This window comes from Castanea sativa, chromosome 1 (assembly GCF_040712315.1).
Source record: "Castanea sativa cultivar Marrone di Chiusa Pesio chromosome 1, ASM4071231v1".
Taxonomy (NCBI): Eukaryota; Viridiplantae; Streptophyta; class Magnoliopsida; order Fagales; family Fagaceae; genus Castanea; species Castanea sativa.
Window position 1 is genome coordinate 12,492,985 of NC_134013.1, and position 14,691 is coordinate 12,507,675.

At 34.8% G+C, this 14,691-nt stretch overlaps 1 protein-coding gene across 1 annotated transcript; it reads left to right on the forward strand.

Annotated features, from left to right (window-relative positions):
• The first annotated feature begins 9,880 nt into the window (after positions 1-9,880).
• Positions 9,881-11,057, forward strand: LOC142611585 (uncharacterized). The gene is made up of 3 exons (XM_075783698.1): positions 9,881-9,910; positions 10,027-10,498; positions 10,603-11,057. The coding sequence occupies exons 1-3, from the start codon at positions 9,881-9,883 to the stop codon at positions 11,055-11,057; spliced, it is 957 nt and encodes a 318-aa protein (XP_075639813.1).
• The last annotated feature ends 3,634 nt before the right edge of the window (positions 11,058-14,691 follow it).

Here is a 14,691-nt window from a genome sequence, read left to right on the forward strand (position 1 = left end):
AACATTACAATTTTGCTATGCTGAAGCATACAGATATTATACATGATTGACAGGCTTTAGTGGTGAGATGGTTATTTATGCCTTTCTCTTAGAATTTTCTAGTCCTTCCCGTCAAAAAGAGTGATATGAGTGTTAAGTATAAGAGATAACTTAATTGTACTTATCACAAACACGAGCCATAAAGCTCACTTGTTTAGTTGTGCATTGAGATGCTCATCTAAGCTACAAAAGATACAAAGTTTAGAAAACTTTGTTTCAATGGCCATCTAAGATACACAAGTACAGATATACACAAAACACACACTGTTTCTGTATTTTTTCTGATTTTTCAATTTTATTTTTATTTTTATGAAAAACAAAGTAAAATAAAACTGAAAACAAACAAACAAACAAATACATGTTAAACAAAGCAAAGCATAAAACTAGACTGACTAAAAGAAAAAAACAAGAAAGCAAAACACACAAGAAATGCATAACCATGGAGGGAGGAGAGAGACTAAGATACTGAATCACTTAGAGCCTTTTCCTTCCAAACCTTAGTTTTTTAGGAAGAACCTTTCTTTTGTGCAAACCCTTGAACTAAAGGTGAGGGGGAAGAATTGAAATCGTTCGAGTTCGAAGGAAACATGAGGGCCTTGAGAAGATCTCCAAGAGGGGCCAAAATGGATGGAAACTGATTCTGGTTTCTAGATGAGAGCATACTATTGCTTTGTTGAGTGGCTAACCACTTATAGCAATTTGGACGATTATGCCTTAAAGGTCCATAGTGATGACAGAGATATGGCTTCTTCGGTTGAGACTTTTTGTTATTAACCTTATTAATCCTAGGATTTCTAGTCTCTTTCTTTTCAAGCTTAGGGGGTGCTCCTAGAATAGATTTGCGTTTGTCTACATTCTCACTAGCTATTTCAATTTTACATTCATTGTTATCAGAATTCATATTATTAGCAGGTGAGACAAACACATTAGTATTAGAAGAGGCATTATTAGGAGAAGAGAAATCATACACTAAGTAGGTTCTATCAGAAGTAGATTTCTGAGAGCTTAACATCTCATCAAGCTTTGCACTAGAAGTCCTCTCCAATTGAGCTCTAACCAGGAACATTTCTGCTTCAAGCTTCTTTGTCTTTTCAGCAAGGAAGTTGTTCTCGAATCGTAAAGCTCCAATGACTTGATTTGCTTTATCAACCTTTATAGAGAGCGCCTCCTAATCTAGATCCACATCACTCAGCTTCTTGGTGGCCAGCCTATAAAGTTTCTCATGCTTTTCGAAAACCTTGTACAATTTAGCATAGGGTGTATGGATGTCATCTTGTTTATCATTTTATCAAACCTAGACTCCACCAAGTCCTCTTCTTCATCTACCTCTTTGACAATCCCTTTGTAAGATTCACTATGGCAGTGAATGCATTCAAGATTCTCTCGTCATCATTGTCATCTGACTCATCCTCAGGCTCGGTATCACTCAAGGTAGCAGCAAGAGCCTTGCTTTTCCCAATTGTCCTGAGATATGTTGGACATTCTTGTTTCATGTATCCAAAACCTTGACATCTAAAGCACTTTGGTCCAAAGGGAATGGTGTACTAACCGCCATCCTTAACATCCTTCTTTCCTCTATCTTGGCTCTTGAATTGTGAAGAACTGGATTGCTTTCAGTCCTTGTCGAATCCTTTCGCATTGGAATTCTTTATAAACTTCTTGAATTGCCTAGTGATGTAAGATTTCATCTTGGAATCTTCATCGTCAGAAGACTCATCGTTCTCATTGCTTTTGGCCTTCAGTGCCATGCTTTTGCCTTTACTTGCTTTCCCAATCCTAGTCATATCCAAATCATAGGTATGCAAGTTGCCAACCAGCTCTATCAAAGGAATTTTGTCAATGTCCTTTGATTTTTCAATGGTAGTGATCTTGGCATGGAATCTCTCAGGTAGAGATTTGAGCACCTTCTTACAACTTTGGGTTCGAGAATAGTTTCCCCAAGATTAAAGGTAGAGTTGACTATGTCCTTCAGCTTGGCATAAAACTCGTCAAACGACTCATCCTCCTCCATCTTAATCTCTTTAAAGCTCGTAGTAATCCTTTGAAGCTTTGAATCCTTGATAGCCTTAGTTCCTTCGTAGGTTGTCTAGAGGATGGTCCATGCTTCCTTAGCAGTTTCAGTAGAGGATATTTTCTTGAATTCCTCATTGGTAACCACACTGAACAAAGCATTTAATGCTTTACTATTGAAGTTCACTGCTTTGATCCTGGCATCATCCCAATCAGCCAACGCTTACTTTGGCTTAGTCCAACCAATCTCCACAGCTTGCCACACATTCTCATCTAAAGACTACATGTAAGCTTTCATGCGTACTTTCCAGTATGCATAGTTAGTGTCATCAAATAAAGAAGGTATAATTAGAGATTTTCCTCTATCCATGACAAACAAGGGTCAATGGATCACACAGCCAGAGTGTGCCCACTCTGATACCACTTGATAGGCCAAGAATGTATTGACCCCTTTGGTAAATTAATCAATTAATTAGCTAAGTTAATTAATTAGATTCAATTACATGCAATAAGCGTGGTAGCATAAAAAAATCACCAATTAAGTTAAATGCAGCGGAAAATAAATTTGACACAAGTGATTTGTTTACAAATGGGAAAAACCACCGAGGCAAAACCCCACCGAGTGAATTTAAGGTTACTACTCCTGAGAATCCAGTATGATTAAAACAAGCGGTTGCAAGTAAAAGGAATCCTAGTACCTAATACCAACCTAGAATTGAACCTTTACCCTAATACCTAATTGGACTTGCAATGTAGTAACAATCTCTCCTTTCAATGCACAGCTTTGAGTACATGACTAACCAATTGATGCACGGATCCAAGTATGTGACTAACACATCAACTTGAGGAAGATGTTGGCTGCAAAGTTTTTCAGTTCATCCAACGATGAAGATCAAGAAGCTCTTTGGTTACAGAACCCTTGGCGAAAAGATGCAATAGCTTCTACAAAGAATATGATGAACTAGGATAAATTGTTTCCGGTTACAATATGCATGAATAATCACTTTGCATCACAATTGCAACAACCTTTGCATCACCAAAGACAACCCTTAAAATAATCCTTATATATGTCTAGGGTTGTGAGAAAAGAAACCCTACACAAATACACTTGGATACTCGTGAAATCTGATCTTGAAATCAAAATTTTGTAGTTCTCAACAGATACAGCTTCTATTGAGCAACTGTCGAGCTCCGGTATCAAACCTCGATAAATGTGATCTGTCGAGCTATCTGTTGAGATTTAATGAACAATACTTCTTCACTTGTTTCTTGAACAAATTTGCATGGCTTTAATACTAAACTTGAACTCCTATTCCTTGAAGTACTAAACACATCCTAGATCTACCCAATTACAAGTAAAATATGTTTTGTCAAATGATTAACCAATTTACATAACATATGTCTCTAACAAGTTTCACATATGTCCTAACAGGCAAGATCAGCACATTAATTATTTATATTCTCCAACCGTGTTAATACCCTTTTCCATAATGTCAGTCATTTCAAGTCCAAAATTCAATAGTCAATGCTTTTTCCCTTTCAGTTGAGAGGAGCTTTTCATGTGATTTTTAGTGGAAGTTTGATTATGCACTGAAAATTGTTACAAATTTACTAGCTGGCACAAATTGAGATAATATTAATTATGTTGTTTGGCTATACTTAAAAATCATTAAAAAAAGAAAAAAAAGAGGAGCCATAAGAAGAGCACATGGCCAAGAAAGATAGTGTCGGAGAAGAAATCAGAAAATGGTCCCAATAGACACTTAAATTTGTATGAAGAGCTGTGCTGGTTTGGTAGGATTTCAAGCCCCTAGTTTTTCTTTTTTGTCTTTCAATCAAATTTGTTCACTTTATCAGGTTGAGATATTTCTATCTCAACATGTCAAATCAATCCACATAAGTTGGATTGAGTCAAGTTGGCTCAACGGAATGTGTTTGCATATATTATGCTTAGTAAAAAATTAAGCTTTCATTACAATTCGTATAATTTGTTTAAATTATATTTCAAATTTTTATATTCATCGAAACAAAATTTTAAAATACCGAAATTATATCAAATGAAAAAAAAAAATTTAAATCAGTATAATAAAATAAACTTATATATAAATGGTAGGTCTGATTGAGTCTAATAGGTTGAAAAACTATTGATTTGAATCCTATTTGACCAAGGCTCAAAATAAAAAAATTCTAATTCATAAGAATTTATAATTATAGAGTGGCTATCACGCAAAGAATGCTTAGTGTTAATGCACACATTTACTTTTTATTTTTTATTTTTTTTATACTAGATATAAATTCTACTCTAACATAATCTAAGTATATATTTATATAATGAAACTTACTTTTAGAGACTTGAATCTCAACCCCTTTATATTTATACTTGTGAAGTGATCACCGCACCATGGGTGTGGGGTGATATATACACATTTACTTATTTAAAAGTTAAAACTTCTTTTAGTCATTATAAACATTAATTTCTTAGTTATTACAATTTACTACTCATTCGTTCAGGTACGTTAATTAAGATTGAAGATAGTGATCATAATGTCTTATAATGGGTAAAAGATGGTTGGCTTATAACGAGAACACCATATGATCTGGTTCAATTCCACCTTCATCGGTGGCCTAAGCAAATTAATACATGTCCAATAAATTTTTATGACATGAAATGACGAGTTAGTTGGACATTTGAGTTAATTAAACCATTGTTTTGGAAGTATTTAATTCTCAACTGTCTGATAGCAAAAATTTGGTAAATTTTCAATTTTATTTTCCAGCCATTAGACAAAATTCATTGTTTGAGATTTTCCTTATTAAATATATTAGCAACGCAATGTGTTATACCATATTATATATGTTAAAGTGGATGTAAAAAGGGTATAGAATAGAAATACCGAAAATACGAGAGTTACATAGTTCAGCTTTGTCGACTTACGTCCACAGAAAAAACTCTTAAAAGCTACATTTTTATTATATTACAATGAACTTTAACATGATTGTATATAGAAGTGAATTTGAACCTATTACATTGAACCAATATATCTAATATATCTCTATCAACCCTAAATAGGAATCCAGCTACCAACTTTAGAGTGTAGATATAAAGCATTGCAGTTTGTTTTGTGCAATAAATAGCATTAATACGAGTCTTTTGGGTAAATATTAGTAAAAATCAAGTTTTTTGGGGTTATAGTCACTGTTCAAAGTTATTTGGGAAATGAGGAGAGAGAGTGAATTTCGGCAACAGTGTTGCCGAAATTCGAAGAAAAGTATGAGAGAGAAAATCCAATCTGAGGAGAGAGAAATTTTGAGAATTTCGGCAACAGTGTTGCCGAAATTCCTTCTGCCCAGCCTGCCCACTTCACTGAGTGCCCATGCGTGAGTGCTCAAAAGGAAAAAATAAAAAAGGTTTGCGGCAATCCCATTGCCGAAAATGGAGGGAAAAGAAAAAAAAATTTTGAATTATGGCAATGGGATTGCCGAAATAGGGGGGAAAGAGAAAAAAAAAAATAAATAAATAATTGTGGCAATGGAATTGCCGAAATAGGGGGAGAGAAAAAAAAAAAAAAAAAAAAGAAATGTGGCAATGGTAGTGCCGAAATAGTGGGGAAAAAAAAAATGTGGCAATGGTAGTGCCGAAATAGTGGGAGAGAAAAGAAAAAAAAAAAAAAAAAAAAAAAAAAGAAATGTGGCAATGGTAGTGCCGAAATAGTGGGAAAAAAAAATGTGGCAATGGTAGTGCCGAAATAGGGGGAGAGAAAAAAAAAATGTGGCAATGGTAGTGCCGAAATAGTGGGGGGAAAAAAAAAAGGGAAATGTGGCAATGGTATTGCCGAAATAAGGGGAGAGAAAAAAAAAAAAAAAAAAAGAAAGAAAGAAAGAAATGTGGCAATGGTAGTGCCGAAATAGTGGGAGAGGGAAAAAAAAAAAAAAAAGGAATTGCCGGAGGGGAAAACGACAAACTCAAGTACGCTGAGTGTTTGATTCTTGTCTTGTCCGTCTGTTTGAAACAAATTCAAGTACCGTTTGATTATTATTCAAAGTACTTAAATTCTAAAACGTACATGAAAGAAAGTTATAGAAGAGAAAAAATGATTGATGTGTACCATAAATAAAATAAAATAAAATAAACTGAGATTTTTGTAGAGATTCTTTGTAGTGACATTGCCGAAATAAAAGGAAAAAAAAAATGTAAACAACATTTTTATTTTTACAATAAATTGTAGATGGTTAGTTGTTGTTGGTTCAAATTTGAACCTAACGCTAAGATACTTTTTTGTCATAACAATAACAACTAGTAATAACCTGACACTTATAATTTGTTGTGAAAATATTCACATCTTCCTCTCATTCTTATTTTCTGCCTGAAATGATTCTATTCATCCTTCCCAATAAAACTATATCACGCCTAAAATTTGGTTTCAGAGATTCTTTTTACTTTTTATCCCTCCTCCCTGTAACAAGTCTCCTCATCTTTTTGGCTTTTTGTTTTTTTATGAACTGTGTTGTAACAAGTCTCTTCATCTTTTTGGCTTTTTGTTTTTTTATGAACTGTGTTGTGACAAGTCTTCTCATCTTTTTGGCTTTTTGTTTTTTTATAAACCGTGTTGTATTTGGTAAATTTTGATTAGTACAATTTCAAGTACATAGATATTCTTATTCAGATTCTAATCCATGCATGAGAGAAATTTATGAAAGAAAAAATGATTGATTGGCACGGTGTAAACAACAAAAAAACTGAGAATTTTGCAGAGATTCTTTGCAGTGGCATTGCCAAAATAAAAGGAAAAAAAATCGTACACAACATTTTTATTTTTACAATAAATCATAGTTAGTTAGTTGTTGTTAGTTCAAATTTGAACCCAACGCTAAGATACTTTTTTGCGCTAACAATAACAACTAGTAACAACCTGACACTTATAATTTGTTGTGAAAATATTCACCTCTTCCTCTCATTCTTATTTTCTGCCTAAAATGATTCCATTCATCCTTCCCAATAAAACCATATCACGCCTAAAATTTGGTTTCAGAGATTCTTTTTACTTTTTATTCCTCCTCCCTGTAACAAGTCTCCTCATCTTTTTGTTTTTTTGTTTTTTTATGAACTGTGTTGTGACAAGTCTCCTCATCTTTTTGGCTTTTTGTCTTTTTATGAACTGTGTTGTATTTGGTAAATTTTTATTAGTACAATTTAAAGTACATAGATATTCTTATTCAGATTCTTATCCATGCATGGGAGAAATTTATGGAAGAAAAAATGATTGATGTGCACGGTGCAAACAACAAAAAAACAGAGACACTTTGAGATTTTTTGCAGAGATGGTCCTTGCTGTATTTGGTCAATTTCTATTAGTACAGTTTAAAATCTAAGAATTTAACTTATACGAAATTTGCATCTTATTTAAACAGCACCAATATTACTTTAGTTTTCACGTTTCTTATTTTCCACTCTTTTCCCCCTAAAAATTATATCAGCCTTCTTCTTCACTCTTATTCCCCTCATAATTCTATCAACCATTTTCAATTCATGCGTGCCATACATTCTACAAACAATTATAAGGAACAATACTTGCAAATACCTATCCGTGGTTATCATTTTACAAGGTGAGTTACATCTCTTTAAGTAGTTACTTTTCTTTTTATAATATTCATGTTGATATGTTTTAGGGGCATAGCTAAGCATGAAAATTTTGTTTTTGTTAAATTATTTGTTCATGAAATCTTGTTTTTGTATTATGTGTTTTGCAACAAGAACTGATTTGTATGATATGTTTTAAATTATGGGTCTTGCCTAAAATTTCATATAGCAAAAATAAATTTTAAAATTGACATAAATTTTTCTTCAAAAAATTCTTACTTTATTAGTCTAAAATATACATGTATGCTATAAGAAAACCCCCAAAAAAATGAGGTTAGTATATGCCCCTAAATCAAAAATCTAAGTTTTAGTTATAATAATAATAACAAAAATTATACGATATTATAAATATTTATCTATTATCGTAATGATGCATGAGAAATATAATCTGTCTTATTTTAGAAGAAGCAAAATGAAGAGTAACATAAAATAATTTACGTAACCATAACAGATCATTCTAAATAATTTTAACTACTATGATAGACAATAATAAATTATCAGTGAACCAATCCTCTTTAATAGAATTCTTTTAACTCTAGCTATTTAAACATTGAATATTTTTAATAGATTACCTTCTTGTATTGCATTTTAATGGTTGTGTAGTGTTAATATATTAATACTACTTTTATGTTTTAGTGTGAATGGCAGAAAAGTTGTTCATTTTTCTCATCCATTCCGGTGGAATAATTAAACATGGCAAAAATGGGGTTTATTACCAAAAGCCACCTCCTTCTATACTTCCATTAAGCAGAGGTGTGACATTTGAAGATTTATGTGATAGAGTAGCATCCACGCTTCATATAAACAGAGAAGATTCAAAACTTACTATTTGGTATAAATTTCATTTTCAATGTCATCCACATCCTGTGAATTACCAGCAAGTTTTGGTAAAAGATGATAATGGTGTCAATGTAATATTCGATATGTTAGACTGCCAATTTGGTTTTGTAGGTATAGAGTTGTACGTGGATGTGGAGCCCATAAGAAGCCATCGAGATGTTTTTCCCATTCAATATGCCAACGAAGGACCAAGTGCATCGTTTAGTTATTCACATGGCGGGCACTTTCATGATCCATATGCCACTCATACTGGTCATTATTCTGAAGATGTGGCTCATTCTCCAATCAACATTGGTGGTGCTGGCTATCATGCTACATATACCCATGTTGCAATTGAAGACCAACATGCTCCTTATCGGCCAATGAACACCAATGATGTTGATTATGATAACCTAACTGAGCATGTTGCACCAGAGTTTGAAGCTCAGTATGACCAAACTGCCACTCAGAAAACTGCTAATGATCCTAATGATACACACTGCATAGCTGCTACTACTGAAAATGCAGTCCATACATTATTAGAAAGGATGCAGGCCATGGATAGTAATGACCAACTTGATAACGACGAGGTCCTTGATGATGTTGGAGATGAACAGGAGCTTCCCAATGAACCTAATCATGAAAGCAGTCCAGCAATGGCATTCCATCAACCTTCATCACTGAGCTTTTCACAAAACACGTGGGATAATATGATTGATCCAACCCCACCATTTGAAAAGCCCATTCAGAGTACTTGGGACCCTACCCAAAAGTTTTCTATGGAATTGCTTTTTGCTGATAAAGATGAACTACAAGCTGCTATTAAACAATATCACATCAAGAGGAACCAAACATTTAGTGTAAAAGAGTCAAATCCAACATGTTGGTTTGTATGTTGCAAAAATTGTTCTTGTCGTCTTCGAGCATGCTTCCGGGCTACTCATGGGTTCTTTGAGGTTAGGAAATACAATGGTCCACACACATGTATGGAGTCCACACTCACACAAGATCACGAGCAATTAGACATTCATATTATTGAGAAAGAGTTGAGGGATATTGTCAAAGATGATCCAAACATAAGGATTTCTTCACTTCAATAGAGTCTTTACAATAAGTACGAATATCGGCCTTCTTATTTTAGGGTGTAGGAGGCGAAACAAAAGAAAGTTGGGAGAGCATTTGGTGATTGGGACAAATCTTACCAATTATTGCCAAAATTGTTGAAAGCTTTGACTTATTCAAACCCGGGCAGCAGGGTTATTTGGAGAATAGTACTTACCACTATGCCAGGTTGTGCTTTATTTGAAAGAGTGTTCTGAGCTTTTGGTCCATTAATTGAAGGTTTTCAACATTGTAGGCCAGTGATTAGTATAGATGGAACTTTCCTATATGGTAAGTACAGAGGTAAGTTATTGATTGCATCAACTTGGGATGGTGACAATAGACTTTTTCCACTTGCCTTTGCCATTGTGGAGGAGGAATCTGATGATAGCTGGTATTGGTTTTTGCGTTGTATTCAGAATAATGTCACTAATCGAGATGAGTTATGTGTCTTATTTGATCGCCACCCTGGTATAATGTCAGCAATACGGGTTATATGTGAATCGACACGTTGGCATCATCGTTTTTGCCTTCGCCATGTGGCTAGCAATTTCAATCAAAAAATTGGGAATAAAAACTTAAAGGATATGGTAATGTGGGCAGGCATGGAGAATCAACTACGAAAGTATCAAATAACAAGGGATAGAATAACTCAATTAAATGCAGATGGTGATAAGTATTTAAGGGAATTACCAGTGCAGAAGTGGACATTGGCACACGATGGTGGACGTCGTTATGGGGCAATGACCACAAATTTGTCTAAAAGCTTCAACGGTGTTCTAAAGTGTGCTAGAAATCTACCCATAACTGCATTAGTTGAGCTTACATACTACCGTTATGTAGCCTACTTTGCCGATCGATATACTAAGGCACGCGTAGAGATTACAGCTGGTGAACGCATTACAGCCTATGCAAAGAATAAATTCAATAATTGGGAAAAAATGCACCAAAGCATTCAGTTACTGTGTTTAGTCATGAAGATGGTCTATTTGAAGTCAGAACACCAATAAACCTTAACTCTGCATATAGGGGTAATCATCGTCATGAGGTAAATTTGAGGGAGAGCACTTGTAGTTGTCAAAAATGGCAGGTTTATAAGATTCCGTGCTCACATGTCATTGCCGTGTGTAAATATCAAGGCATCTCTGCAATGCGATATATCGACCGTTGCTACTGTTTGGAAGAACAAGTTGCTTGTTATGCACCTAGATTTCGTATGGTTCCAAACAGTGTACATTGGAATAAGCCTGATTTTCTGGTCTTGTATCCTAATGTGAAGTTGCGCCGTGCAAAAGGTCGACCAAGATCAACTCGGCTTCTAAATGAAATGGATTTAGGGACAGAGCATAAACCAAGGCCATTGTGCAACCTCTGTAGGAAAGAATACCATAACAGAAGAACATGCCCCACTCGAACTGTGGCTGGCTCCACTAGTGGCCAAATTGAATGACCCAACATAAGTATTCAATCTACTTCAGTAGATTGGTTGGACTGTTTTTTTTTTTTTAGGAGTTAGACCATATTGTTAGTTTGTATTATTTGATAAAACAAGTTGGTACTAACTCCATATGCTACAATGTTTTCTATCACTGCAAGTTTGATTGGGGTGTATGTTTTTTTTTTTTTTTGTGTGTATGTGTGTGTGTATATATATATTACGTATTATAGTTTAGGGGTTCGATAACACCTTCAAATATATAATTTTATGGAGTGCTTGGGTCCTTTACCATGTCTGAAAGCTTCAAATAAGGAAATAAATCAAAGGGCCACAATCTAAAGAGGATAAATCATATTTGAGCACTAATCAGTATTTTAGACGTATCTCTCTTCTCAAAAACCCAATTGACTTAAGACTAGATGGGCTGGAACCGTGACTTAAATATCTACAACTTTTATGTTTTGAGTTTTTTGAAATTCACATTTTTTGAAGGCCGAAATTAACTCACAAATTACTACTGTAAATTTGGACGAAAATTAGATGGTGAAAGTTTTATTTTTCTTTGACACTTTTACAAGGGTTTGGAAGAGAGGTTGTGGATTGGAAAATTATATTAAATAGATGTATGATTAAATTAATTGGGCACTAATTTCAAATACCAAATATGTGTACACATTTCTTATTTTTGCAAAAGCCTTACAGTTAGTAGTATAACGTGATATATATACTATCTAGGCATAATATTTTTTGCTACAATGATGCATAAACAACGATAATACTTTAATATATTTTGTTTAATTGATTAGTGATTTCCACGATGGGGTACATGAAGTTTTTGTTGTGTTCCACAACGTGGAGGATGCCTATTTACTCGTTGAGGGTACCTCCGTGCTTGCATAGGACTATTCCCCATACGCCTTGGCTGTGTTCTAATATCAAAATCTGTTTGATAATTACCACCTTCATCACTTTCATTATCTAATGACACCTCCATCTCTTCTGCATCTTTTGCATCTTCCCCACTATCCTCATTTGAGGCATCTTCCTCAGGGTCTGTTACAAAAGCCTCTTCCTCAGAATTCGGAGCACATGCCCATGTATTTGGTGGTGTGCAGAAATTACCAACATGAGGGGATGGTTGGGAAGGTTGTTCATAACTAAACTGAGCATCTTGGCCATAATTGTATTGCCCAGAATAGTATGGAGGTGGTGATGGATGATAAGAGGGAGGGGTTGAACTAGGCTGGGGATAGTGGTCATAACTAAACAAACCCTCTAATCCTTGTCCTATGGAAGTGGATAATCAAATCTGTTGATATAAAGACATACAATACTCGTTGACATTAATTGGATTATACTTGTTGAGGGTGGTAGGCTCATTATGGGCAGATGTGGATGGCCCAGCTTGGGTAGAGGTAAATGGTCCAGCTTGGGTAGACGTGGATGGTCCAGCTTCATCATTTCTACGTTGTCTACTATGTCTTCCTTGGTGCCTTTGTCGTCACCCAAAGTGTGTCACCCTCTCAGTAGGGACGGAGGAAATATCTGCTTCCATTGATAACTTTACTCGAGTAAGGCCCTCTACTATTATCGGAAGGACTTGTTGTGCAGTCAGGTCAGCCCTCCCTTGGTTTGCAACAGCTGAAGTTAACATCTTATTAATTTCCGTTTGTTGCCACATAAAAAGAAAAAAAATTATTAGTGCAGTATTATTGAAAATGCTAAAATAATAATTTTTTATCAATATTAGTGCAGTATTAAAAATCCTAAAATAATAACCTATTACATATGGGCAGTTGCCTCTGGTGTCGTAAATGAGTGGCCATGTTGGTGGTACCATGTTGTGTAGTCCACATCTAGATGAAAATTTTCATCTCCAACTATATTTTGAGCTCGCTGGTTCCAAAGTTGGTAGTAAGGTGCATGATGCTTACACCAATCAACACCAGCCTTTCCTGTCAACCTTACACAATGTACAGATTTATCCAAATTGTCAGTAGGCCACTTTGGACATCTTTGCAACAATCCAAATTGTCGCATGACTCTCTCTGGATGGTAAAACTCAACAATTTGGAAACATAGCAATGGCGCTGTTGTAAGCCATATATGTTGTCCTACAAGACACCATGGATGCAGATAATTATCGTATGGTGTCCAAATAACCTGCGATTTCAATCACAATAACTATGTTATAATCGATCAAGACAATAATATAACTAGTAAATTAACCATTGATGCATTGTAACAACATATATTACCTGATCCTTATTATGTGTATCATGATTAGAACGGTACGCAGGTAGAACATGCGTTGGTGTGTGAGTATAAGTTCTCCTAGTATCCCACCTATACACAATTAATGATTGCCATTGATTTTAGGGTTTGGAAGTATCAAGGATAAACGCTACAGTATACAATTTTGTATAGAAATAAAAAGTAAATATCATACCTGCAACCGTATGGGTCGTCACCATTTAAATTTATTGGAATTATTGGAATTGGGGTCAGATATGGAAGATGCTCTCATGCCCATAATTGTAATATGAAAATAGGACCTGCAACCTCCGTGGTTTTTTTAATAGAAGCAATACACAACTCTTTATAAAGGAAAGCAAGCGTGGCACTACCCATTTATATTGCCCCAAATACACCAAAGTTCGCTAACAAAGATGAGAAAGCAGCAATGCAATTTATTTTGGCTCTTATTTCCAAATAGTAAAGACAAGACCTAGAACATGTATGCCCTAGCATACTGTTGGGTTGTTATAGCATTGGCACCCTCTGGTAGGTTCAAGAATGTATTCCTAACCCATGTTACTTTAAGGCTACCATATGTCAATGCAGTTTCAGGTGGTGTCACTCCAAGTAAATTCTGACAAACTGGTCCACATTCCATATTAGTGGGCCCGCACACCGCATTGCCATCAATAGGCAATCCTGTAATGATTGCTATATCTTGTAGAGTAATCGACATTTCACAATTTGGTAAGTGAAATGTATGAGTTTCAGATTGCCACCACTCCACCAAAGAAGTGATAAGACTCCAGTCAATATCTATATGTGGTAGGCGGGTAACACGATATAGTCTACATTGATGCAAATAAGGGGTGATACGCTCGCCTAACTGCCGGGGGGGTGCAAATCATTGGGGTCGCACTCGTAACGTGGAAACCTGAATTATTTTTAAAAATGTACAATGTTATATTGCTAATGTTGAAATTATTTTCATGTAAATTGAATATTTGTAGATATTATTAGGATATTAATAAATTTGGTTCTTGCAACGTACATTGCCTTCCATTGTATCATTAGAGATGTGATATTGTTGTTGGGTTGGCAGAGAATGATCGAATGACCCAGGCTCCATTTCAAATATATCCTACATTAAATGCTACAATGAGTTAAACCATATCTGAAGATGCGCTTTCACAGTATCTTTAATATATTGTACTACTGAGATTAAAAAATTACAATATCTGAAAGTACATTTTCTACAAATCATCTATATAAAAAATTACAAACTAAGCAAATAATTTCCAATTAAATTAGGGGCTGAGAAGCTTACTACAATTGTGATACGAAGTGAAGGAATGTAAGAATTATAGAGTGATGCTTGCAAGAAAAGAAAGAAAGAAAAAAAAAAAAA